Below are 27,740 nucleotides of genomic sequence, written 5' to 3'. Positions count from 1 at the left end.
CCAGCATCTCTGTTTGAGTTCCCCCAGAGAACAGAGCCTGAGGCAAAACTTCTCAGCTAATGCTTTACTAGGGATATAATCTGGACCCAACAGAAATGAAGGAAAGGGGACTGTGAGGCAGGGAAGGAGGAAAAACAAATACAAATCATGCCTTACGGAGCTGGCCACAGAGTCTCAAAAAAACACATCCGGGAGTTCTGTCACTCAGGGTGTGTCTGCAGAAGCCACGGGAAGCATTGCAGGGAGGAAGGGCAAGCACTTCATCTGCAGCGTGTCCCATCTCCTGTCCCCTATTAGTCGGAGTTGAACCCAACTGCTCCTCACTCCTGGGTTGTGTCACCTGAGCCTCAGGGCAGCCAAAAGGGAAGGCAGTTTCTTCACCTGAGTCTGGGAGAAGAGGCCAAGAGGTCCTCGCCTCCCCTGCCAAGAATTCCGGTCAGGGCGGCTTGGGCAACAGCTGGGGATGCTGGGAGACCGGGCCATAACTCAGACCATGCCACTTCAGGCTGAGTTGGCCACGTGACCGCAGCAACTGACCCAGGCCACCCACGGTAGGAGGCAAGCAGAGACCGCATGGCGTCCAGCGCCGCGGGGTGTCCGGGAAGGGTGCAGCTGAGCACACCTGACAAGGTGCATCAGTCAAGCCTGCTACAGCGAGTAAACATCTGAACAGCTCGGACTCACTCCAAAGCCCTTGAACAAATATTAACTGGGAGGGAAAAAATGTATAAATAAATGACTGAACGAATGGGAAAAAGCCCTGGCAGTCATCTATTCCAAGTGTCCTCATTTTATAGGTGAAGAAACTGAGGCCGAGAGAGGCAGAGATGCCCTCACCAAGGTCACCCTAGTGTAGTGGCAGAGCTGGGACTTGAACCTCCGTCTCATGGTTCCCTGAACCCTCCAACGGCTACATGCTCATTTGTCACGCCAGCATTCCAGCATTATGGTGACACATCTGGTTCTCTCCTGCCCAGCATCCAACCTCCAACCTCTGCCACCAGCACCTCGGTTTTCCTCCTAGAAACCACCCCACCCCCACCTTTACTCCTTACAGTTCCAGTGGGGTGAATGAACCTCCTGACACTCTACCCTGTCCCCAATCTCCAGCCCTCAACACCCATCCTAGGGTAGATAGGATCTAAGTCTGGCCATCAGAACATCTCATTTCCCTGGCCACAGTGATTGGCTCCCGAGTGGGCACGTGACCTAAGTTTGTCCAATGAGAGTTCATCACAATATTTGCTGCAACTATGGGCAGAGGAGCTTTTTTTTTATTTTCCCTCTGGGGTTGCTGAGCCTCAGAAGGTCAGCTTGGAGCCACCAGAAGCCAACACTGTAAGGGGGGATGTGCCCAAGAGTGAAGCCACCCCAGCAGAAAACAGCTGAGAGATGGAGAGAGAGCGAGGTTCTGAGCTGTTTGCTCCCCATGCCTAAAGCTGCACCGTAGCATTTTCAGTAGGCAGCCCAATACATTTCTACCGGAGCTAACTGGAGGTGTGCTTGCATTGCGTACGGCAGAAAACAAGCCCAGCACCCCGCTCTGCAAGTCTTACGCCGGATGCTGGGATAAAGGCTTTTCAGATGCAGTGCCCGTAACTTTCACAGCCTGCAGGGGAGATCCTCAGGACCCGGAGAAAGACGTAAATCTGTTGGCAGGACTAGAATGACCAAGGCAGAAAGGTAGAGGGCACAGTGGCAAGAAGGTCCACGCCGGAGGTTTAGCTGTGGATCGGTAATCCCTGTTCACGCCTTCTCCACCCAGAAGCACCACACCCTCACCCGCTTTGATTGGGGGCTGGTGTTTCCCTCTTTGCCCAGTCCACCAGACGGCCCGGAGTGAAAGGCTGGTGACTGAAGGAAGTGGGAAGAAACGTACACACCCCCCAGCTTATCACACACCTGGGCTTTGTTCACCAACCTGAGTGTTTCCCTCAAAGGCAAGGAGACATCTTACGAGGTCACAGACTTAGTCTAACACTGGAGTCCGAGCAGAAGAGGCCACGGTAGAGGGGCTTGCCCTGAAGCGCGGTGAGTCTGGAAGCAAGAGTGTTCTGAGGTCAGGGGAGAGGAGAGAGGGGGGTATTTCCCAGGGGCCATAAAGCGCTTCGGGTCCGTGAGCCCTGGAAATTACATACACTATTGTGTGTGTGATGTGGTGTGTGTGTGATGTGATGTGGTGTGTGTGTGTGTGTGTGTGTGTGTACACAAGCCGGCATGGGGGAATGCATCCATAGTTTTAAATCATATTTTCAAAGAAATCCATCACATCTGAAAGGTTAAGTTGCTGGTGTAGGACTTGGCCATCCTTTCGGAGGTGGGTGTCTTAGTCTGTTCAGGCTGCTGTTAACAAAGTACCACAGACAGGGCGGCTTGTAAACAACAGAAATCTATTTGTCATAGTTCTGGAGGCTGGGAAGCAAGTCCAAGATGAGACGTAGGCAGACTTGGTGTCTGGTAAGAGCCTACTTCCCGGTTCCTAATGGCCTCACAAGGAGGAAGGGTTAAGGGAGCTCTCTGAGGTCTTTTTTATAAGGCACTAATCCCACAGGAGTGCACCACCCTCATGGCCTCATCACCTCCCAAAGGCCCACCTCCTACCGCCATCACCTTGGGGGTTAGAATTTCAACATATGAATTGCGGGGGGGGGGTGGGGGGGGCGGGCAGAGGGGCACAAAGACTCACTGCATTGCAATGGGGAAACTGAGGCTCTGAGCCATTACACTGCATAATGAGACCCAGCTCACACAGCCAACTTGTACCAGAGCCTGGAACAGAACCAGAAATCCAGCTTACCCGGCTGTGCCACTGGGAGGAGACAAAGGGTGCAGGTTAAAGTCCTCCCCGGTCCGACTTGCCCATCTTCAGATCTCAGCCTGGACATCACGTGCCCCCGGCTGGATCAGGTGCCCCCGCTCCATGCTGCCCCCAACATGGCCCTGAGCTTTCTCTCGGTGTGGGGCATGCCTTTCGCTTCTGTTAGTCGAAGGGCTGGTGAAATGCACACCTCAAACTTCACTTAGGCTACATCACACTCAGAGACCCGTCCCTCTCCTAGCAACCCTGCCTCCCCCATCTCAGTGATGGCAGCGCCCCTGTCCCAGGTGCCAAGGTCAAAAGCCCTGGGGGCATCGTGGTCTCTCACACTCCAAGTCCACTCCATCAGCAATTCCGGCTGGCTTGACCCTTGACCTTCAACAAAGATCTAGACTCCATCCACTCCTTGCCCCGTCCTCCCTCTCTGCCCCTCCATTCCACCCAGCGGTGTCCCTCACCTGATTGTCTGAAGCTGCCTCCTGACTGCTTCTCCCTTGTCCTCCCTTCCACCTACTCTTCATCCAGCAGCAAGAGCGATCTTAAAACACAAGACAGGTCATGTCACTCCTCGGCTCAAGACCATTGGCAGACTCCCCAACTCACTCAGAAGTCCAAGCCAACGATCTCCATTGCCAACGAGGCCCACCACTCACCCCCTTCCTCGTTCCTCCCAGTCACCCGGGCCTTTGCTTCCTCAAACATGCCAAGCACTCGCTCACCCCAGGGCCTTTGCACTGCTCCTCCCTCTGCCTGGAATATTCCTCCCCCACACGCCCACATGGCTGCCTCCCTCAGCTCTTGCTCGAAGGTCACCTTCTTTGAGGCTTCCATGACCACCCCCCATCGCTCAACATCCCTCTCTCTGCTCATTTTTCTCTGGCACTTATTGACATCTGGCACCTTATTTGTTGACTTGTTTCTTTCTTACTGTCTTCCTCCCAAAAGTGCGAGCTCCGTGAGGACAGTAATTTTGCTAAATCCCCAGCACCTAGAATAGTTCCTGGGTGGATGGGTGGGAGGGTGGGGTGGATGGGTGGATAGAAGGACAGATGCGCCAGATTTGTTCTACCCTGTTTATTTGTCTAGCCCACAAAGCCCTAAGCTCCTTGAGGGCAGGGACTTAAGTTCTGTTCACACTGTATCTGTGAGGGTCACACAGAGCTGGGCATGTGTACGCTGAATAAATGATGAACCCCTTCAGCTGACCGATGGGGATATGGAAGCCAGGATAAGAGAGGGGCTTGGCTTGGGGGCGTAACAAGGCACTAGCAGCCACCTCTGAACTCCCAAATGCCAGCTCTCCCTCGCTGGCTGACGAGGGCTCCCCGGGGACTGTCCATGTTCCCTGGCTGCAGCAGTGGGAGGGGCGACCGCCCGGGCAGGCCCAGGAAACCACTTCGGTATTTTACGTTTAATCTAACCCTTTAATATCACTTTGGGCTTAGGGCTCAGAGTCAGGTGCACGATTCCCGGGGTGGAAGTCCCTGGTCCGCCACTCTGGCGGGTATAAAATCAGCCTTCATTTTGTCATCTGTAAAATGGGAACCAAGACAACAGGACTTAGCACCCAGCGGCCGTGAGGCTTAAATGAAACAAGATGCTCTACGTGTTGTGTTTAGCACTGGGCTGGCGGGTGCGCAAGAAGCGCTGACCGCCACTGACAGTTACTGCTGAGCAGGAGGAGAAATTGCCCAGTCCCTTGCAAGCGTCCCTCAGCTGGAGTCCAGCTCAGGGGAGCCTGGCCGGATGTGGTTGTGGGTTATAATGCCTCATTTAGCTTTCTGGGCACCTGGACAGTCAGCGTGATTTTCCCAGGTGACATTGAGCACATTATCTGGAGAACAAAACTCCTTTCAAGGTCAGAAACGCCCGGAGAGCCACCGGGACGGCCAAAGAGGCGAAATCACGGGCCTCGGTCCGCCTGGGCTCCCCGGCTTCCTGGCTGGAATTACACCCCTTGGGATCCTGCCAAACCCCAAGGAGAGTCCGGTTTTGGTGGAGGAGGGAAAAAAAAAATCCATCGTCCCTCATTCAAAGGGCCACCTCTCACTTGCTGGAGAGCAGCCATGAGGTTATTCTAATCCTGGGAATAAAAAGTCTAGGCAACATAACCTCGACCTACCTACCTGACCAGGCTTCTCTCTCCTTCCCCCTGCAACACACACGTGATTTTATCCCTTTGACCTTCACAACAACCCCACCCCCATTTTCCAGAGAGGTGAGGGGACATCCCCAAGGTCACAGCACTGGGAAGGGGAGGATGTGGTCTGTCTACAACATCACCTGCTCAGTGATGGAACCCAATGCCACCTGCCCCTTGGGATTTCTAATCTGCTCTCACAGATGGAGAAACTGAGGCCCAGAGAAATGGGGCCACTTGCCCCAGTCACAGAGCTGGGAAATGCAGAGTGACTGGCCGGCATCCAAGCCCAGGGTTGTGCCATGTGTAAAGTGCTGGCCAGGCTTTAGTGGCCTAAAGTGAAACTAAGGTTGAAAAGGATGGGCCCTGGGAAGTCTGTGCAGATGCCCTTGGCTTGGCTGACAGCTCAGCTGCTTTTGACCTTGAGTGCCCTTGGGTAGGCTCAACCCTCTGGGCTCAGTTCTGGCCATCAATCACAGCGTGGGCATACCACCTTCCTACTTCCTCTATTATTGTGTAGGTTAGACTTTATGTTGACTCACTTTTTCATTTATATAAATTTCAATTGTAAATGGGCAATCACTTTTGTGCCAAAAACAAAAACAAAGCCATCACTATAAATACAAGGAAAATCCAGCTGCATCCCCACATCCCCACCTGACTCTGCCCCCTGCTCGGGGCTCCCTGTCTTTGTGAAAGAGAGAGGGAGGGGGACAAATAAATGCCTGAGAGGAGTTTAAGACCCCTCAGCTTCCACAAAGACTTAGTCTTAGATGTAGAGAGAGATGGAAGGAGAGCTGAGAACTAAGCAGTTTTGGCATTTTATGATTGAGTGACTTTGAAAGCTGGGTCCAGGTGCCATCTGAATATGTCCCCCCAAGGACCACCAGAGGCACCGTGGCATCCACATTCCTCATTTGGAAAACTCTACAACAGGTACTATAGAGGCCCTTGTGGCTCGAGGTTATGTCATAAACTGTATTTGTTGATGTGCGTGTTGGAGGGGGCTGGGAGGAGGGTGTGGAGGGAAGGGTGTCATGCTCACCCCTTCAGGGAGGGGTGGAGGGGACTCTAAGGGGTGCTTGCTGGTTAGTGGTTGAAGTGGGGTCTCGCCTTCCCTTTGGAGCAGTTTGCACCCCACAATCACACTCTCCCTGTCCTCATGGTTCACCCTCAGTTCTCCATCCATCGCTGGAGTCCTTCCCCACCTTCCGCTCCTCCTCCTCTCTCTCTCTCTCTCTCTCTCTCTCTCTCTCTCTCTCTCTCATCTAGCCACGGGGACACAAACTTGGGGAAGAGGAGTGGTAGGGATATGGCTCGGGGAAGAAGGGGTGTTTCTATAAATCAGGGGCAGGAGTACTGGCTTCTATTTCTAGTTCTCCCTTGATTTGCCAGGGGATCTTGGGCAAGTCACATAACCTCTCTGGGTCTCCATGTGGTTTTCTAAAATAATACCATTTTTTAAATGAAAGATACCTGCAAAAATACCTCCGAACAAAAAGATATACATTAGATAATTAAAGCGGTCATTGATTGGCAGGGATTAATGGGCAGGGTGGTTGCTAGAAACACAGCATGTTTGTGTGACTTAGAAAAGGTGACCCCTCTGGGTAGATAGAAACAGTCCTTTTGGACAGTGCAAGGCTTGATGGGCAGAGAGAATGAATGAATGAACGAATGAATGAATGAATGAATGGAACTGAGGGGGCCTTGCATGGAGCAGTGATGATGACATGCAAAGCAGGGTGGGATTATTCAAAGGACTAAGCACTAACATTTATTCGGAGACTTGGGATCCCTACTTCCATGACTTGTTGGGACAAACCACTTCTCCAGTTGTTAGCATCTCCCATTGCATTGTGAGGTCGAACGGAGTCGGATGACCTGGGGTATGAACACAGAACCACATCCCTGGCTAGAGGGTGGGGGGGGGGGGCACCTTTAAAGGCCCCGTTCCTCTCCTTGCCCCACAGTCTCCACACTAACCTTGCTCGTTGACCCCCAGGTCACTGACACGCCACGATGGTGGGCAGCGTGTGGGTTGCTCTGGGACTCTCCCTGACCTGCATCTCGGCCCTCAGCCTCCTCTCCCCTGCCTGGTTCCAGACGCCCACCTTCTCCTTTGGCGTCCTCTCCTACTGCTCCTGGCCTCAGGGTGACAGCTGGAACCAGAGCTGTGGGATCTTCAGGTCCCTGGATGACATTCCGGACTTTGCCTGGAAGGTGAGTCCTCTGCTCATCAATTCACTGGGACCTGGGGTATGAGGGAAGGGGGACTGTCAAACCCACGGGCGCGAAACAAAGCCAAGTTCTACACCACCACCACCAGCTCTGACCTGAGCCTCTGACTCGGGGTGGCGGGGGGGTGGCGGGGGGGGTGGCAGGTCTGGCTATTTGCATTTTAGCAAACACCCAGGATGATTCTAAAAGCAGCTGTCAGCCCATATAGCACCTTTGTACAAATTAAGACAAGGGGCCCCTTCTTTAGGCCACTCAACTGCCATCTGCTGGAGAATTACTGTAATCAATATGCAAATCTATGATCCCCGTGCGTCTGAGTTGTGCCGTGTCCAACCTGCACACGCCTACCTGGCCACCCTCTACGCACTGCTAGGTTGGAAAACCACAGCCAAGGTGTTGGAAGTCTCTGTTATGAGGCACATTACCAAATTCAACAGTGGGGGCAGTGGGCCAGGACTCCCAGTCCAGTACCTGTAAGGAAAATTATACAGCCTTCAAAAGCGGTAACGACAAAGGTGAGCCGCTGTATCGCAGGAAGTCAGTATAGGTCGGGTGTGGTGGTTGTACACCTAGATCTTAATCCTGGCTCTACTACTTAATTAGCCGTGTGCCCATCGGCCAATGACCCTACCTCCTTGGCCCTCAGTTTGCTGACGTGTAAAATGGGGATAAGAGCACAGACCTCTTGGGGTTTCCAGGACTCAGTAGCTGGTCAATATGCAGGGGAACATCCTCCTGCCCCCACCCAGTCAACACCCTGCCCCCTCCTCTCTCCTCCTGGCAGGTCTCAGCTGCGCTTCTCCTGGGAGGCTGGCTCCTGGTGGCCTTCCATGCAATTCTCCTCCTGTCCTGGGTCCTGGCCCCCAAAGAGCTGTGCCCAAGGAGGGGCAGTGGCAAAATGCGGGGGGTGCAGGCAGCTGCAGGTAAACCCACTGTCACATAGTAAGCAGTCCAGACATGTTGTGGAATGAATGATGAATGAAAGGGAAAAACCTGTCAGCAGGTCTGGCCTCCTGGGTCAAATCTCAGAGATAAGCCCTAGGAGTGAGTGTAGATTCTTCCTGGTCCTTTAGCAAGCCAGAAATGGTCAGGGGCGGGGGGCGGAGGGGATGCTATCCTTAACAGCACGCTCTCCTGCCCTGAGCTAATCTCAGTAATAATGGTTGGTCCCCCTTTTTTTCTCTCTTATCCATCCACTTTGCATCATCTCTACCTGGACCACCATTCACAGCTGGGCAGCGCGGGTACTGCACAGGGTGCCAGCAGAGGGCTGACAGACGCTGAAATCTAGCCTACGCTCCACTTGCTAAGCTGCGAGACTGCAGGGTTGCATCTGCCCTGAACAGTTGCTTTTCCCTGACTCACACTTAGTCTCTGTAATGAGCTAGCCCAGGCCTTGATGATAATCATACCCAATTAATTCTCCACCATCTCTCATCTGCAGTAGAACAATAACCATCTCATGGGCCCCTCTGCTGCCTGCCACCTTAGAATGTTTGCCACACACTGGCCAAACGGATCCTGTTAAAACTGACATCAGATCCTGCCACCAGACAGGCTCATCCACCCTTCATTGACTTCCTGTCTCACAGAGTAAAATCCAAACTCCTTATGGTGGCCGATGAGGCTCCACCTGGTCAACCCCCCATTCTCTTACCAACCTCACCTCTGGCCCCCTCTGCCAGGCTCCACGTGCTCCAGCCACCCCGGCCTGCCTTCTGTTGCTCATATACACCCAGCCTGTTCCCTCTGCGTGGACTCCTGTTCTCACATCTTCACCTATCTTGCTTCCCTACTTCATTAAGGGCTCTGTCTCAGCGAGGTCCTCCGTGGCCTCCAGGTAGGAGCTCCCCTCTCCTTAGATTCTCCTGCTTGTCTTGCTTTGTATTTTGCACAGCACTTACTACCTGAAATCTCTTATCTGCTTTCCTGATTACTGTCCAGTTCTCTCCACTGGAACGTCAGTTCCATGAGGGTGAGGATATGTCTGTCTTAATATCACCAGCATCTACCACGGTAACAGATGCTCAATAGTTGGAGATACAGTCCTTGGCCCAGGCTTGCACAGTGGCTGGTGAGGATGGGGTCCATCAGGCATGTACAACTAATAGATATTTGGCACAACGGGGGTAAGCACAGGGTGCAAAGAAAAATTCCAGGACGGTGAAGGATGTTAAAGGTGTCCTGGAGGAAGCATCACCTGAGCTGAGTCTGGAAGGACAAGTGGGAATTATGGTCAAATGTAGAAAGGCATTTCATGTAATGGAACATCAGGGACAAAGGCACGGAGACAAGAGAGCAGGGGTGTGCAGGGAACTGCAAGGAGACTGGTGTGGCTGAGGAGCAGCAAGCGAGGCTGAGGGTTCACCTGATTCTCCTGCACTGGGAGTGCCCAACGTGAGGAGGTGTCCGGTCCATTTCCTTAGCATCATCAGTGCCCACAACAGCACCTCTAACAATTGTGGTGAATGAATGGGTGGACTAGTGAATGAATGAATGAATGGGTGGGAGGGTAAGTGGATGGATGAATTGATAAGTGGACAATGGATGTCTTAGTAGATGAATGGATAAGGATGAATGGGTAGATTGGAATATGAATGGAAGGTGGAGACGGATGGATGGATGGATGGACAGATGCGGGGGGGAAGGTGAATAGATGTTTGGATGAGTGAATGGATAGGCAGATAGAGGGATGGAGAGAATGAATGAATGAGAATATAGTTGAATGGATGGCTGAGTAGATGGACAAATGGGCACAAGGATAGTTGAGTGATGGGTGGATAAAAGGAAAGATGTGCTATTATGATATTAACTTTGCATGGTGACAGACCGTTACTAGACTTATTGTGGTGATCACATCGTAAGGTATATAAATGTCAAATCACTGTTTCAGTTGTACAACTGAAACTAGTATTATATTGAATGCCAACTATACTTTAATAAAAAATTTTAGGGATAGACAGGCTGATAAATTAGTGAATGAATGGATGAATGGGTGGATGGATGGATGGATGGACGGACGGGTGGACAGGAGGGTGGATGAGTGAGGGAGTCAGGAAAGGTTAGCCCAGAGGCCCTGACACACTGGCTTTCTTCTTTGCTGTCTCCAGCCACCACCACCGTTTTGGGCCTGCTGGCTTTCCCTATCAGCCTGGCCTCCCCATTTGCCAAGGAGGCCTGTGGAGCCTCCTCTGTGTACCGCAGTGGACAGTGCCAGCTGGGCTGGGGCTATGTGACCGCCATCCTCAACGCAGTCCTGGCCAGCATCCTGGCCGTCATCAGGTGGCCCCGCACGACCAAAGTACAGGGGAGGATCATCCGCTTCTCCAGCGACACTGAGAAAATCATCCTTATGCCAGAAGTGAGCAAATAAAATTTTCTCAGGAGTGAAAAGAGCCCATTTTACAGCTATACGAATCACGATGTACCTAGGTTCAAATGCCACCTCTACTGCTTCCTTGTGACCTCAGGCAAGCCACTTCACCTCTCTGGACCTCACTGTATTTTTCTGTAAAATGGAGGAGTGTGAAATATTGCCGACCTTATCCGGTTGTTATGATGGGAACTCGGGGAAACTGGGGTCATAACCAAGAAATCATCCCCACCTGGGGACCACTCTTGTGCATGGACCTTGGGGTACACGGTACACTGTTTGCAAAATGGCCTCAATGATTTCCCCACCTGTATCCACAGCCCTTTTTTAAAAAATATTTATTGATTTCAGAGAGGAAGGGAGAGGGAGAGCTAGAAGCATCGATGACGAGAGAATCACTTATCAGCTGCCTCCTGAATGCCCCAAACTGGGGATTGAGCCTGCAACCTGGGCATGTGCCCTGACCATGACCTCCTGGTTCATAGGTCGATGTTCAACCACTGAGTCGTGCCAGTCAGGCCCACACCCCTTTTCAATGTCACTTTCCAAAGCCTCCCATGGAGTCGTGGAGTCTACTTCCCCATTCTCTGAGTGTGAGCTCAGCCATGTGACTTACTTTGACCAAGAGAATATGGTGGAAATGACCTGATGCCAATCTCGAGCCTCGGTCTCCAGAAGCCTTGCACACTTCTGCTCACTGTCTTGGAAATGCCGTCATGGCCATGTAAACAAGCCTGAGAGAGCCAGCTGGAGGACATGAGACACAGGGCCCCGGCTGCCCCACTGTCCTGGCCAACAGTCAGCCCAGCTGCCCCGCTGATCACAGACACATGAAGTCCATCTGAGACCAGAAGAACCTCCCAGCTGAACACAGCCCACATTGCTGACAGAGTCACCAGCTAAATAAATGTACACTTTAAGCCACTAGTCTTGGGGTGGTCTGTTCTGCAGCATTACTCGTGGGAACAGCTAAGATACAAGGATGCGAAGTGATTCACCTGCCTTGAACTTTTGTGTCCATTGGGGATGTGAGCCACTGCGGCGGGAGGACGGAGTCTTCAGAAACAAACATTTCTTTCAAATTAAAAAAAAATTCCCCCAAACACAGAAACAAAAACAACTCAGATTCACACACCTCTTGGTTTATATATGTTTTCTCTCTATATAGACACAACTCTTCAGTAAACAGTTACAAGATGTGCTGGTAACACTGAGAAAGAAGGGCACGCAGCAGACAGAACGACTCCCACACACGCAACTCTAGGACACGACGACGACGCGGCTCACGGACACCTGAAGAAGCAGAGAGCTGAACAGAGAGCAGTTAGTCCAGGCCACAACCACGGCGTGTCCCAGGACACCACGAGAGAAGGCAGAGAGGAAATCTTGTGCTGTGCTGTGTGACTACTCTGTCAAAAAATAAGTAAGAACCAGAGGGTCTAGGCCCTGGGTTGTGCTAACGAAACATCCCCTGCTATGAGCAGCTATGTGGCAGAATGCACTTTTCTCGGAGGGGCCTTTCACACAGTTTTCCCATCCAAGGAAACTGGGGAACCAGGGTGAGAGGATGGTCGCTCTTCGGAAGCGAGGGCCCTCTGGGCCTTGTCTGTCCCTCCCAGGAAGCCCCACTAGGGGAAGGTGGGGACTCAGATGCAGCTGGAGGCGCTGTGACCGAGGGAAGAGCTTCCCCAGCACGCAGGGCAGGGGCTTCTCCGGTCCTGGTTTGCTCAGGGTGGGAGGAGTAAGCACCCCGTGTCAATGCTTCAGTGTGTTACGTGTCTCCTGCCATCTCCAAAACCCGACCTGCCATTCCTGGGAAGAGCAGTTCCCTGGCTCTGTTGCCCCCGATTCTGGTGCATTATCAGAACGGAGTGGGCAGGACCACTTTCCCGGAGGACGGGTGGGCAGCTGAGCCACCGAACTCAGGATCTGTTTGTGGACTGGCGACCCTTTGAGAGAAGACGTGGCGGGGATCATTTCCTGACTGAGCCACCGTGGAAAACACACACATCACCCTGGCTGCCCTCTGTCTTCCTCTTCCTTCGTCCTGAGTGAGCAAGGGCACTTGGGGAACAGCTGCACCAACACACACATTCCAAGCTCCTGGAGCACCAGACCCCACGTGTGGAAGGAGAGGCAGTCTTTCCTGGGGGGATCACAGGGCGCTCTGGTGAAACCCAGAAGAGCCCCGGACTGTCTCCCACCTGCAGACACTTCTGGGATCCCACTGCCCCGCAGGAAGACTCCCTTCTTGAAAAGAAGTCTCTTCCAGAGTCCGGTGGAGGAGAAAAACGAGAGAATACAGCAGACGGAATCTCACCCCTCAAGGGGAGATGTGTGAGGCCTCCCGCGTGCCTTTCCTAAATGGGAGGGGGCCTCAGGACACAGGCAGCTTAGGTAGAAAGAGAACCGGTTGGGAGATTCACTGGTAGCCCCTCCTCTAAGCTGTGGGGACATTTGGCAATATCCGGGGACATTCTGGGTTGTCACAATGGGGTGGGGAGGAGGGTACTACTAGCATCTGGTGGGTAGAGGCCAGGGATGCTGCTCAACATCCTACAATGTGCAGAACACCCTCCCGCCCGCCCCCCCCCCCCCCAAAAGGATGACCCAGTCTAAATGTCAACAGTGCTAAGTGCAAAAACCTTGCGGCCAGCCGGTCTTCCAGGCTGTTCTGGAACATGTGCAAAGGCCCCTTCCAGAGTACAGAGGGCACCCCACAGACTCCTACACCAACTTCCAAAACAATCCCATCCCAAGTCTCATCTGACAAGACAGTCTGGAGGGACGGGGAGAGAAGAACAGAGAAGACGTCTGGAGGCCTTGAACAAACACGTTCCCTCCATCCACCGACAGTTCCCGCAAGGAGAAATCCCAGACACGGGCGATCTTTGGTCAAACAGGAAAACGTAAGGCTGAACTCAAGGGGCAAGCCCTCGACCCCACCTGCCCGGCGGCCAAAGTCGGGCCAGTTTCTCTTTGCACAGAAGTCCATGCTCACAGACAGACACCAGGACCTCGCTCCCCAGGTGGCTGGGAGGCAAAGTGGGCACGACAGGCAGGTGGCAGCTTGGCTGAGGCTGCCTGAGTGAGGCGGCCCTCACTTGTTCTCAATCAGAGTCTGCACCTTGTACACGAGGTCCCGGGCCAGCTTCAGGATCTGCTTGGTGTTGTGTCGCTCGGCCATTTCTGAAAGAGAAGGGGACAGCCCGTGAGCCTCCCTCTGTGTCCATCCTCGGGACACACTTCCAGCACATGGAAGGGTCTCTGGGGTGTTCCCATCATTGTCCTCTGACTTCAGCCCCAGAGGGATCGGGAAGCAGAGACCTTGGGGAAGTCCTAAGGCACCTCTGGACCTCAGTTTCCTCATCTGTAAAATGGGGATTGTAACAGTACCTGCTTCACTAGGTTACTGTGAGATCAAATGAGATGACGTCGGTTCAGTGCACACTTAAAAATGTTAGGTCTTCCCATCCCCTGGGAACTTTTTAAGAAAGCAATGCTGGACACACAGTAGATGCTTAGAAGTGTCAGGGGAAGGAAGCAAAAGAAGTGGGAGGGAGAGAGAGAGAGAGAGAAAGGAAGAAAGAAAGAAAGTTATCAAGAGCCACACAAAATGGTCAAATCTTTAAGGCAGAATAATCATAAACTTAGACATATATCATAAGAAAGTCATTTAGCAGAGGAAAAAGGCAGTAAGACCCTGGTTCCCGAACTGGGTGCCGAGGTACCTGAGAGCACCACTGTGAACCCAGAAAAATTTAGAGAGAAACACCGCAATAGGCCACATCTATTGCACACTAGAGTGAGTGAGTTTACTAACTACATTGTATTCCTGTCGATGACCTTATAGCTTTGCACAGCTAGGTTTTCAGAAACAAATGAAAATCACATGGCACAGGGAATGAAGGTGGTGGTGTCAACCGAATTCCAAGGCTTGAGAAGGCGGGCCAAGCCCAGCGGGTGCACACCCCCATCAGTAACTATACTTATTATTATTAGCACTAGGGGTAGCTGGGTAAGGGACATCAGGAACACTTGGTACTCTCTTTGCAACTTTTCTGTAAATCTACAATTATTCTAAAATAAAATAATGATGTTTCCAGGGGAAGGTCACAGATGGCTTTTTTTCTCCTTTTGCTTTTTCCAAAAGCTTCTTTAGTTAAAAAAAAATGTTATAAATAGTAAAAACAGTAACAACAGCTTCCTGCTATGGGCCCCTTATATGGATTAGCTATCATGCGATGGGCTTCATTCATGTCACATTTAACTCTCCTGACATCTCTGTGATTGAGGTCTAGCACCATTTTCTTCCTCCAGGATTTGAAGCCCAGAGACAAGAAGCCATTTGCCTAAGGTCCCCCAACTCCTGAGTGGCAGAGCTGGGATCAGAATCCACATCTGTTCTGATTTCCAAGGCTATGCCCTTTTTATTCACGTCAACTGCTTTCCTTTGCTTGCTTTTCCTACACACACCAACCCTCTGAAGCAGACACTGCCACCCCATTTCACAGATGAGAAAGCAGATGTTTAGAGAGGGAAGTGACTTGTCCATGGGCGCAGCTGGCTAGTGGCAGAGCCAGGGTTTGCCCCGAGCTCGATTTCAACATCCCTGCTCCTTCTGCCAGATCCCAGGGGAAGACATATCTTCAGCATTACAGGAGGTCGACTCATCCATTGGGAAGAGACACAAGAAGTGGGCAGAACTCCCTCCAGCCCCTCCTTGTGTGTCAATCTCAGTAAATTTCCATCCCTCCCAAGGCCCCAAGAAGGGGCCCTCTAGAAGCCTGAACCCCTCATATGAAACCCCGGTCATGTGGGTACCATTAAAGAACTTGATGATGTCTGTGAAATCCATGTTGTTCTCTAAGATGATGTCACGGTAGACCTCCACCAGAGCCAATGCGATGAACAGGACGTAGTGGGTGGATGAGACGTGTTTGGCTGCCCAAATGGTCTCCCAGACAGAGAAGACATCATCATAGACGAGTTCTGCCGAGACAGACACCAACGCACACACACATGGGGAGAGAGTCAGCCACAGGGCTCATGGTGCTGCCCACCCTCTGGAAAAATCCCAGGCCAGCTGCGCTCTGAGCTTCTGTCCTGGTGCAGCAGAGCTCAAGCCAGGAGCTTGGAGACCTAACTCTGCAATTTGACCATCAAAAGCCTCAGTTTTCCCCATCTGTAGAATGGGCTAACAAATAAGGTGGGCTGTAAGTTTTCAACTCTGACATTCTGCAAGTGGAAGAATTAAGCAGTTTGACTGACACTAACCTATCCCGGTTCTACCCCTTGACCAGTCTCCCCCTTTCTTCCTGTACCCTCCCATCTCTTTTAGCACCCATGGGGGGTGTATCTCCCCTCTCCCCTGTACACAGAATTGGCTGCTGCATCTGGGTCTAGTGGAGAGCTAGAATAGAGCAATGGTTAAGAGCAAGGCTTTGTATACCTAAAATTTACATAATGTTATTATGTAACCCCAATAAATGTCATTTAAAAAGAAAAAGAAGAGAGCAAGACTTTCTCTGCCCAATAAACTCAGTCTGAATTCTAGCTCCATCAAGGTGACCTTGGGCTAGATACTCTCTTTCCTCATCTCTAAGTGGGGTGATGGTGATGGTAGTAAAAGACTAACAAGATAATACATAGAAATGGCTCAGCACAGTGCCTGGCACTTAACGAACACCTCCGTATGTGTTAGATGTTATTCTTAGTATCATCCCAAATTAGCGCAATAGCAATGTACTGTGTTCTCCATAATATCTAAGTCCCATGTGAAACATGTTCCAAAGGCTTCAGAGTTCTTAGTCTCTGATAAGCAGCATCATAGAATGGAAGGGAAATGGCTCTATTCCTCCCAGCTCGGAGTTCAGATTGTCTCAGTCTCAGTTTGCTCATCTGTACAATGGGGACTGCAATACTACTACTGCATGGTGTCACTGCAAGATAAGGTAGGCGAACTGATAACAAGAATTCAGTAAGTAGGTACTGCTCTCTTACACTAGCTTTTGCTCTGCAGTATCTTTTCCCTGAGGTTCTGCTACAAAGAGTCTGGGAACCAGGCCCCAGTTTGAAGTTTGTACCTCGTTTGAAATCCAGCAGGAACCAGCGGTAGCAGAAGTAGAAGTGAGTGTAGTCTCCATTCTGATGCATCAGCTCAAAGAGCTCTGAGTCCAGGATCTGTCAGAGGAAGGAAAAGTGGGCATCAACCTCCTGAGAAAAGGCCAGACCCGAGGGGACAGCTGGATAAATGATGGTCCATCCCCATACTGGACACCATACAGCCCTTAATAACCAGGTGCAGTAAAAAATGGGCAAAGGGTTTAAAGTAGAAATCAGCCTTGCTCAACCTAACCCAGTCATTTCTCCAAAATACATATGCAAATGGCCAATAAGCACATGGGAAATTCTCCATGTCAAGAGTTATTAGGTAAATACAAATAAAACCATAATGAGATACTATTTGACACCCCTAGGAAGACTATAATAAAAATGACAGGCAGCAAAGTGTTGACAAGGATGGAGAGAAAACTGGAAGCCTCATATGCTGCTGGTAGGAATGTAAAATGGTGGGGCTGCATATAGATTTATATCCCCAAGAGAAATGAAAACGTATGTCCACATAAAAACGTGTACATGAATGTACAACATTATTCATAATAGCCAAAAAGTGGGAACCACCCAACTGTCCATCAACAGATGAATGGATAAAAAAAAAGGTATATTCACTCAATGGAAGGTTATCTGGCAATAAAAACAAATACTACATGCTACAGCGTGGATGAACCATGAAAACACTGTGCTAAGTGAAAGAAGCCTGACCCAAAAGCAACATATTGTATAATGCCATTTATATGAAATGTCCAGAAAAGATAAATGTGTAAGACAGAAAGTAGGCTTGTGGTTTGCAGGGGCTGGGGAGAGGAACTAATGTTACTGGGTATGGGGTTTCTTTTTGGGAGGATGAAAATGTTCAGAAATTAGACTGTGATGCTGGCTTCACAACTGTGAATATTCTAAAACCCACTGAATTGTACATTTAAAAAGGTACATTTTATATGTGAACTACATCTCAATAAAAGTGTGTGTGTGTGTGTGTGTGTGTGTGTATGTGTAATAGACCCAAACATTACTTTGAGGAAAAAGACCAATACAACCAAACATCCTCTTAGGGCTGGGGCCGTGTCTTGGTCATTGTATGGTCCTAGTGCCTGGACTGAGTAAATGCTCAGTGAAAATGAATCTGGTAGAATTGATTTGAGTTGTTGACTTAAGGTTGAGCTGAACTAAATTTTTTAGTTCAATTCAGAGGTTAAGTGGACTTGAGTTTTTTAAAAAAAGATATATTTTAATTGATTTCAGAGAAGAAGGGAGAGGGAGAGATAGAAACATCAATGATGAGAGAGAATCACTGATCGGCTGTCCCCTGTACGTCCCCTGACCAGGAATCAAACCCTGACCTCCTGGTTCACAAGTCAATGCTCAACCACTGAGCCACACTGGCTGGGCAGACTTGATTTTTTGAGTTCAACTCAGCTGGGCTGAGTTACTAAGTTGAGTTAAACTAGGAGTGGCTATTAAGTTGACCTGAGGCCCATTGGGTTGAGTTGGAATAAGTTATATTATTGAAGAGGACTGAATCACACCTGGATTAGTGACCTCATGTTGGCAAAGTGTGTGTCCATCGCGCCTCCATGGGGGAAGTTCTGATTCATTCTCTTCATAAGCTCTGTGAAGCAGCTGAAGGTGAGGGCCTCTGGGGAAAGAGCACAGGAGAAACCATCAACTCCACCACTGCCCAAGGAACTGCAGGTCCCAAAGTCATGGTCGCAGGCCCTGAGCTGGCCACACATGAGAAGCACATGGACAATGGAATCCTGGTGCATCCATTTCAAGGCAGGGTTCATGAAATTCTCATGTCTGGAAACTTCTGTATTACAATAGGAAACATCAATATTGGAAGGATGTTATGCAAAAAAATGCTAAAATAATGTTGAGAAAAGCTGCTTTGAGAGTCACTACAAATATTAGGAAAAAGCTTGCTTTCCGAGGACAGCCACGGAGTCTGAAGCCACCACAGGATCTGGAGCTGTCATATCCCCTCCTTTTCCACTTCCTGTTGCAACTAAATGCCATTTGTACCGTTAAAAAAGAAAGAAAGAAAAGAAAAAGCTCTGAGAAGTCCTACAATAAAGAAATCTGTTTTCATATTGTTTAACCCAGTGTTTAAAACATTTATTTAAAAGGGGTACCTTTTTTCTCTTAACACCTAGTAATTTTGGGGAGAGTTATGAGGTTTCCCAAGGCATAGTAGGATCACATTCATTTTTTTAGACTATTTTTTAAAACAGTTTAGATGTACAGAACAACTGAGAACAGAATAGAGAGAATTTCCATATACCTCCACACCCAGTTTCCCCTCTTACGAATATCTTATATGCAATATGGTACCTTTGTTATCATTGATGGCCCACTGATAATATATTATTTACTAAAGACCATAGTTTTTAACCTAATGCCCCTCTTCTGTTCTAAGAACCCATCTAGGGAAGACATATTTGTCATGTCTCCTTAGGTTCCGCTTGGCTATGAAAGTTTCTCAGGCTTTCCTTGTTTCTTATGACCTTGAGAGTTTTGAAGAGTACTTGTAAGGTATTTTCTAGAATGCCTCTCTACTGGAGTCTGTCTGATGTGTTTATCATGATAAGACTGGGATTATGGGTTACTGGGAGAAAGACCGCATAGGTCACATGTCATTCTAAGCTGGGCCTGGGTTTTTTCTTTAATTCCCATTCCTGTTTGTACCATCAGTGGCTAGCAACGTCCTGGCTAGGTGGCGGGCACTTGGCATTCAGCACTGGCCATGATGGAACAGAGGACTTTTTATTTCATGAGGACCCTGATGTGTTCACCAGATAGGCCTTCTCAGCACCTGTCCTGACACAAAGTGAAGTTCACCGCCCATCCCCGTCCCCCTGCAGTAGGAATGAAACTGCACCCCCACACTCACCATCATCCAGAATGACCAGCAGCGGAGCCAGGAGGTCACACATGCCCTGGACATAGCCGATCTCAATGTGCTGCCAGATGTAGCTACGACAGAGACACAGGGGCTCAGGGTGGACACCCACAACCTGCCTCTCCAACCCATTCTTCCCTTGCCTCTTCTGTGGTCCAGCTCCCCACCCCTCACCTGGACCACACCCTCAACCTTCTGCCTGCATGCCCATCCCCAATCTCACTCTCTTCAAACATCACATGCTCAGCACCAGGATGACCTTCCCAAAGCCCAGCTCAAGGAGGTCACTGAGTGCTCAAAACTGCCACAGTCTTCCACTGTGTAACAAGGCAATATCCAAACCGTTAAATGGGGGCCCAAGGCACTTACAGTCCCTTCCCTTCCATATTCACAGTCTCACCCATCACGTCCCAGTATTTCTTCCTCTCTGGCCACATCGAACTATTTAACTTGTACAGATAAAGCACACGCTCATGCTCTTGTGCTTTCACAGTTCCCTCTGTCTTAAATTCCCATCTGCCACTTAAAAGTAGTGAATATTTACTGAGCATTTACTGTTTACTCAGCCTACTATACACATATATTGCATCATTTAATTTTCAGAATAATACAAAAAAGGAACTATTATTATCCCATTTCACAAATGGAGATAGGCAGAGATAAGTGACACACACGGAGTCATACGCCTAATAATAAAGGACAGAGGCAGGATTTGAACCCAGGCAATCTCAGGGTATGTGCTCCTAACCTGTAGGCCAAATGGTTTCTTCAGTTTTTCCTAATTTTGTCGAAGTCCATCTCGATTGTCACCACCTATGTGGTGTCTTCCATGATTGTTCCCAATGCCATAACCTGGCAAAAATCAGTCTATCCTTCCTTCTCCCCCAGTAGTTTTTCATTTTAATGTAACATTAGTATGTTACATTATATTTGTACCTCCTAGACTAAATTTTTGGTCTCTTGGGGGACAGTAATAGAGAACAGTTAAGCAGTGGTGCTTATTAATAAGAATGTGCTAGAGCGGGGATTAGTAAACCTTTTCTGAGAGGTCTAGACACCAATCATTTTCAGCTCTGAAGGCCACATCTTCTCTTCTCAACTGCTCAACTCTGCAGAAGCAGTCACAGCACTATGCAAACAAATAGGCATGGCTGGGTTCTAATAAAGCTTTATTTACAGAAACAGGTAATGGGCTGGAGCTGGCCTGTGGGCATAGTAGTTTGCCAAACCAAGTTAGAGTAGCATGGGAAGAAGTCCAGGATGTATTACTGAGTGCAAAAATCAAGTGGTAGAGAAAGTTTGTAGTATAATTTCATGTAGGTAAACAATTTTTTACACTATAAAACATGATGTTATTACATGTCATATAATATACTATCTATGCTATATATATAGCTTTAGAGGAATATTCCCTAACATATTAGCAGTACTTACTTCTTCTGGTGAGTGGTATTGATGGCTGGATATGGGAGAAGTTTCTCTTTATATCTATGAACTGATTTCCTTGGTTGATTTAGGTTTTTAATCAGCCTGGGTTACTTCCATACTTTTAGAAATAAAAATAACTTTTAATGAAAAGTAGTAAGTAGCCCCAGGTCTTGGCTTAATAAAATACAGCACAGATTCCAGAGCCCCAGAGATGTGGGGATGAGTTCCCGCTCACCTATAAAGGGGGATAATACTTACCTCAGAGGCTTGTTGTGAGGATTAAGAGAGATGATGTCGGTGAAGGGCTCAGGACAGAGCCTGGTATACAGTACGTGCTTAATAAATGTCCTCTATTATTAACACTACTATGACTGTTATAGTGTCAGTGTAGGCTGGAATAAGATCTGGTGGGCATGGTGCCAGCTGCAGAGGCTGCAGTTCTAGCTGGGCTCTCCGCAGTCCACCTTCTACCCTCCCATCCGATCTGATCCCCTACAGATGTAGCCCTGCCCTGGCCCCGGCCCCAGCCACCTGCACATGATGTTGCGCAGCTTCTCCAGGTTGGCGGGCGTGAAGTACCAGTAGTTGCGGTCGCACCTCTGCACGTCCTTCTCGATGCGGTGCAGGTTCACTGTGTACAGGTCCAGCAGCTCCGGCTGCCGGCCCACAGGAAGGGAAGAAAACAATTACACCCCAACTCCTCTCAGAGGCTAATTTTAGAGATTCTCACCCTTCCCCTTCCCCTCTCCTGTCGTCACTGTAAGGACATCCTCTACCTGGCCCAGTTGAGGGTTTGTTTTGGTTTTTGTTGTTAGTTTTCTAAGAAATCCCCTTCGCTTTGTATGAGGAATTTTCTTTTAATTTTTTTCTTTGATAACACAAAGCAATCCTGAGGTGCATGGATGCATTACTCCCATTTTATAGATGAAGAAACTAAAAGAGAGTTGTAACTGTAGCTGGAAGTATGCCCCTCTCTGCCGAAGACTGGATAAGTGGAAGAACTGAAGTCCGATTCTGGAAATAGGCTGGACCTGATGCCTTGACCCCAAAATCCTGATGACATGGCTCAATGATATGGGAAGAAAATAAAAGAACATCTAAAGGCCAAAATTAATCCAAAAAGGCAAGAAAATACCAAAGCTGGCTTTTGCTTGAGGGAAGCTGCCAACACGGGAACATTTAAGCTTGGATTTAATGGTGGTGTGGCTCCCCCACCCTCAAGGTAAGGAGTCTAGTGAGACTTTCCACATTGAGGCAGGACTCCAAAGAGCCAAACTCAAAGATTTAGAAGATATTGGACCTGCGTGTAAGTCAAGATGTTCATCATCAGGGCTGCTATCGATTGATCGAGTGCTCACAATGTGGTAGGCACAGAGGACCTGACTCAGTGATTTTGAAAACAACCCAGGAAGATAGATAGGGAAACTGAGGCTCAGAAAGATGAAGGCACCTGTCTAACTGGTCACTTTAAACCCAGGACTGTTTGACGGCTAAGGCTGTGTTCTTTAAGTATTTTATCATCATTCCCCCCAGATGGGTTTCCACCGTGAACTCTCTGTGATGGGGAAAATGCAATGAACCAGGGTTGTCTGGAAACTGAGGTTTGGGGTGGCACTCCCTCCCTACTGCAGCTGTAGGTAACTGAGCGGAGAATTCTAGACACTTACGGAGTAGGTGACACCGCTGGATGACACAGGGGACGCCTCGTTGTTGGCAGCTGTGCTCACGGCCAGAGAAGCCAAGGCCGGGAAGAGACTCTCCATCTCGGGCTCCTCTGAGAGGTTGTCCTCACTGTCCGCCCGGCTGCACTTCACCTCGCTGCCCCCCCAGCCCTCCATCGGGGGGCCCTCCTTTTCAGGCGGAGCCACGTCCATGCTGCCTGCGATGGACATGAACTCGTCCATGCTCTCATTGGCGAGGAGGTCACTCTCCAGGCTGTCCTGCACGGCCAGCTGCTCACGGGGAGCCTCGTCCCGGGAAGTGGTGGCCTCACTACTCTGCCCTTCGTCCACGCTGCTGTCCCCAGGCCGCGGCACCAGGGAGGCACTGCGCTGGGCGTCCATGACGCTGTCCTCGGTGCTCAGGCTGGGCTCCGAGTGCTCCGAGAGGCCAGAGGAGAAGTTGTGGGAGGAAGGATGGCCGGAGTCCGGGGAACAGGTGCCATTCACCAGGTTCCCATTGGGGATCTTGGGCTGTTTCTCCTCCAACCTGCCTTCTGTCTCCACCTGCTCCACTTCGTCCACAGACTCGAACACCTGAAGACAAGGTGCACAAAGACAGATGGACTAGGAGGGACACTGCTTCCAGCAGTAACCTAAATACTCATCACAGGGACTGGTTCAAATGTGGAACATGCACGTGATGGAATACTGCCCAGTCAGTAAAAGGAGTGAGGCAGCACAAGGTGCGATACATGCTCCCCCTGGTGAAGAATAAAAGAGTAATCTATCTGTATGAAAATGCAGAAAGAAGCAAGGAAGCATTGCAGTTGACTCTGTGGAGGGATGACTAAGGAATTTACATGGATATAATATGCTTTGTTTAACCTGTTCCTTATGTTGTTAACTAATATTTTACGTAAATTATGTGCACATAAGTTTGTATGATGGAAGTCAAAGCCAAATTTAGCTTTCTCTGCAATATTTTAACTTCTTTACAGGGAAAATGGATTCATGGTTACGTGCGTAATTAAAAACTCAATCTTTAATGCTAGTATAACGGCTAAAACAAATAAACCATAAGTGACTCGGAGATGATGGGCATCCAAGCCCATTATTGCTCCAGGTTGGAGGGAGGGTGATGGGCAGGTAGGGGGCGTGGCCTTGGGAAGGTCACCTGTGTGCTGCTGCTGGAGTCGCTCTGCAGGCGGATGTTCTGGTGGCCAGAACTGCAGCTCTGGGAGGACTGAGAGAAAAGAGGTAGGAGGGAGCCTGGGTGAGGCTGCAGCCTCCCGGCTCAGAGCCCCTGCACTGAGCTCAGGAGGGGTTGCTGGGGCAGGAGTCAGAAGTCTAGTGTCATTTCTATTCCTGACTTCAGGAGGCCCCCCTCAGGTTCCTATCTATGAAATGAAAGGGGTGGGGGTCTCACTGTCTGCTCCCTGGAGCCTCTTCGGAGGCCACTCCACCAGTCCCTGGGCCTCCACCTCCCACTCCTGCAAGCAGGAAACCCCATCTTTCACTGCTCTCTACTTGAGACTTCTGGCTAACATTTTAGTTAGACACAGAGTAACTTGTATGAATGGCCTGATTTTTTTACTCCCACTCTGTATTTGTGCTTTTTGCCCTATAACTTCTACTTCCTGCCTACTCTGATGCTAGGCTTGGCCGTGTGACCTGCTTTGGCCAATGGGATGTTAGCAAAGTCACCAGGGCAGAGCCTGAAAAAGAGCTTGTGTATGTCTCTCTTTATAATCTGCGTTCACTGAGAGAAAATACCAGGTAACCAGCTGAAGGGTAAGACGTGGAGCGAAACTGAGTCAGTCCGGGCAGGTGAGAGCGCTCTGTGAAGGTCAACAAAACTTTTAGTTGACCTTCAGAGTTCAGAACTGCCTTGCTGACACACAGACTCACGAGAAAAAGGAAATGTGTGTTGTTGGAAACCATTGACTTTTGAGGATTGCTTGTTATGCAGTATTAGTGTAGCAGAATGATAGCTAATACATCACTAGTGAAGAGAATTAACTTTTTTTTCAGTTCCTGCTTTGGGCCACTAAACTGGAGACTCTATGAGAACAGATATGTCCGACTTGGCCACTGAAGTATTCCCGATATCTCAGAACATTCCTGACAGTACCTGGCATGCGGTAGGCACTCAATAAGCATTTGTTGAATAAATGGAAGTCTAGCACTGTGGTAGGTGCTTTATGTACACTACTCATTTAAGCTGTGCACAAACCTCCCCTCTAAATGATTATTTCCCTTTGACAGATGAGGGAACTGAGGCCCAGAAGTATGGGTGTTTGCCTGAAGCATCACGGCTAGAAAATGGGCTAGAGTTCAAACTTAGGTCTGTCAAACTACAAAGTCTCCTTCCACCCAAAAACTAGGGGTGAGGCTCTGTCCCCAGGCCCCAGGCACCCAGCCCTCACCATTCCTACCACAGCCTGATGGAGAGGATCCTGGCTTTCACACCCCACCCTCCACTCCCTCAGGTGAGCCGCCCATCACCTCGTTGCTGATGGTAGAGTCCCTGTGCATCATCCGGTGCAGGGGACCATCCAGGCTGGCCCCTGATGAGCATTTGGCCAGGGCGGCTGCGTGGGACTCCCGCTCCCTCTGCCGCACAATTGCCTCACAGCCCAGCCATTCGGACATGGTCTGTGCATAGCAGGCATGAATCTGCTCGTCCACCTGCAGGGCAGATGCAAGGTCACCGGAAGTGCTGGGACCCTGAGCCCTGGCAGCACCCATCTAACATTCATGGCATAACATTCAACCCACATTAACTGAGCACCTACTATGTGCCAGGAAGGCGAGGTGGAAGGTAATAAAGAAGGGTGTGAATCTACAATTATCTCAAAATAAAAGTTTATTTTTAAAAAATGACATCCATGGCTTGTGCTGTATTTCTGTTGGAGAGCGCTGCCCTTGAGCTTCCTGGCTCCCCCCAGCTCCCTGCCCTACCTTGGTCCAAAATGGGACCAGAGCTCCCCCAGCCTCACAGTACTTGGCTCCTTCGGTTGCCAAAGACCCAGTGCCCTTCAGGGTAACCAACCTCCTTCCTTTCCGCTTCTGTCATCCCGAACTGGTAGTGGCCCAGCAGGAAGGGCCACACGGCCTTGCGGATCTCGGGCTGGATGCCCCCGTAGTAGATAAGGCGCAGCAGCTCCTGCTCCTCGTAACTCTGTGGTGGGGGGACAGGGGAGAGCAAAGGGTTTGTTTGGTCAACAGAAAGCCAGGGGCAGACTCTGTGATCCAGCAGTTCTTCTTTTCAGACCTAGCCCTTAGGAACCCTGGCATGAATGAGCAAAGCCATAGGCACCCAATATCCACTACAATGTGACATGAAAGAGCAAAGCCCTGGGAACCCCTCAACTGCCCACCAACGGGAGAACAGTAACCCCCGACATGGGAATACCACACAGAGAGTAGAAAGGTGCATCTATGAGAACCTACACAAAATGATGTTCAATGTGTACTGTTGGTGGAAAAAAACAAGATGCAGATCATGTCTACTGTGAACTCATTTTTGTTAAAGAAAAAAGGAAAAGCCCTAACTGGTTTGGCTCAGTGGACAGAGCGTTGGTCTGAGGACTGAAAGGTCCCAGGTTTGATTCCGGCCAGGGGCATGTACCTTGGTTGCGGCCACATCCCCAGTAGGAGGTGTGCAAGAGGCAGCTGATGGATGTTTCTCTCTCATCGATGTTTCTAACTCTCTATCCCTCTCCCTTCCTCTCTGTGAAGAATCAATAAAATATATTTAAAAGAAAAAAAATTTAAAAAAAAGAAAAAAGGAAAAACCAGGGTATAAGGAATTTATATTTCTACTTAATTTTCAATCAATTTTGTATACTGTGCTTATTTGGGAATATTATCTTGGAGTTTTTCATCTCTACTAAGCTCTAAGAAAATTGCTTTAAAGCAAATTAATCCGCAGTGAACATTAGTAGCTGGTTCTGTATACACTAATGATTTAGAGGCACACTAGGGTGACTTTAACAGCTGTCTCTCTCTAACTTAGCTCCTCTCCTCATTCTAAGTAGATTCGACCGCATTATGAATTCCTGCTCACTGGGGACTCATAGCACCTCATGCAGGACTGAGCATACAGCTGGTGCTTAATAAATGCTTAGCCACTGATGGATTCTTACTCCTTCCAGAAGAGCATGTGTATTTTCCATCCTCCTTGGGCAGAAGTAGGCTATGGGTCTTGGAACTCTTGAGTTTGGGTATGCAAAACCCAAAGATATCACAACATCCTTGAGTCCCCGCAAGCAGATAGGTCTATTCCTTAGATTGCAAGATGCCCCCCACCCGCTGCAGTCCCACCACAGGCCGAGCCAGGCCAAGCCTTACTGTGCTGTCCTGAAGGTACTGCTCCCAGATCCCGGCCGTCAGCCCGTGTCCAGCATCGCAGGGCAAGTCTGGAGACACAATCATGTGATTGACCAGGGCTGACAGGTGGGTCCTCACGGTGGACAGGTGTCTGCAGTAGGCAAGCCCTGTGGGGGGAGATAGAGAAAGGGTCATCATCCACCATCCGACCCTCCTTGCCTTGTCTCAGAGTCTCCAAAATGCTGCCCATAACCTTCCTGAACCCTCATGACCCAACGAGTTCTCATCACCCCCTTTTCCAGGTAAGGAGCTTAGGCTCAGAGGGGGAAGTCACTGTGGGCTTGACTGCTTAACTGCTCTGTGACCGTGGGGAGGTCCTATCACCTTTCTCAACCTTGGTCAGGGTGATACCACCTCCGCTAGAATCCAAGGTATTTAACTCACAGGCTGGAAGCAGAGTAGGGGTGGGCTCCTGTGCCTCTGGGTGCCTCTAATCCACACACAGAGAGAAAGAGAGCGGGAGAAAACGTGGAGCTGGATAAACGAGGTCCCGGCGAGTCATAACCAAGAGGATGCTGAGGGCACTGGTTTGCTTTCAAAGATGGCCCTGCACTCTAAACAGAATGCTTGCCAACCTTCAGCCAACCCATCCTGGGATCTGGAGGGCACGGTGCCTGGAACACGAGGCACTCGGCAAATACTGGCTTGTGCTGGTTTTGACTGCA

The 27,740-nt window shown here is 49.7% G+C and overlaps 2 protein-coding genes across 5 annotated transcripts in view; one reads left to right on the top strand and one right to left on the bottom strand.

The window, feature by feature from the left end:
• Positions 1 to 1,910: 1,910 nt before the first annotated feature.
• Positions 1,911 to 11,487, top strand: LHFPL7 (LHFPL tetraspan subfamily member 7). Its single transcript, XM_070399763.1, has 4 exons — positions 1,911 to 2,031; positions 6,964 to 7,181; positions 7,984 to 8,122; positions 10,310 to 11,487. Exons 2-4 carry the CDS (start codon positions 6,981 to 6,983, stop codon positions 10,570 to 10,572), a joined length of 603 nt encoding a protein of 200 aa, XP_070255864.1. The 5' UTR covers positions 1,911 to 2,031; positions 6,964 to 6,980; the 3' UTR covers positions 10,573 to 11,487.
• A 211-nt stretch (positions 11,488 to 11,698) lies between these two features.
• SGSM1 (small G protein signaling modulator 1) overlaps positions 11,699 to 27,740 on the bottom strand; it is a 53,637-nt gene continuing 37,595 nt past the window's right edge. For 2 of the 4 annotated variants that reach the window (XM_070399759.1, XM_070399761.1), the window contains 11 exons: positions 27,037 to 27,182; positions 25,736 to 25,864; positions 25,189 to 25,371; positions 23,858 to 23,926; positions 22,690 to 23,277; positions 21,554 to 21,678; positions 19,586 to 19,668; positions 18,222 to 18,331; positions 16,659 to 16,755; positions 15,397 to 15,564; positions 11,699 to 13,761 (listed from right to left, as the gene is read on the bottom strand). In XM_070399759.1, the coding sequence (XP_070255860.1) occupies positions 13,673 to 13,761; positions 15,397 to 15,564; positions 16,659 to 16,755; positions 18,222 to 18,331; positions 19,586 to 19,668; positions 21,554 to 21,678; positions 22,690 to 23,277; positions 23,858 to 23,926; positions 25,189 to 25,371; positions 25,736 to 25,864; positions 27,037 to 27,182 (1,787 nt within the window). In that variant the 3' untranslated portion in view covers positions 11,699 to 13,672. The remainder of the gene's footprint in view (positions 13,762 to 15,396; positions 15,565 to 16,658; positions 16,756 to 18,221; positions 18,332 to 19,585; positions 19,669 to 21,553; positions 21,679 to 22,689; positions 23,278 to 23,857; positions 23,927 to 25,188; positions 25,372 to 25,735; positions 25,865 to 27,036; positions 27,183 to 27,740) is intronic. The other 2 variants (XM_070399760.1, XM_070399762.1) reach the window with 2 other exon arrangements.

This window comes from Myotis yumanensis, unplaced genomic scaffold, assembly GCF_028538775.1.
Source record: "Myotis yumanensis isolate MYYU_CA2020_CCGP unplaced genomic scaffold, mMyoYum1.0.hap1 SCAF_19, whole genome shotgun sequence".
Classification (NCBI taxonomy): domain Eukaryota; kingdom Metazoa; phylum Chordata; class Mammalia; order Chiroptera; family Vespertilionidae; genus Myotis; species Myotis yumanensis.
This window is presented reverse-complemented; position numbering and strand designations above follow the sequence as displayed.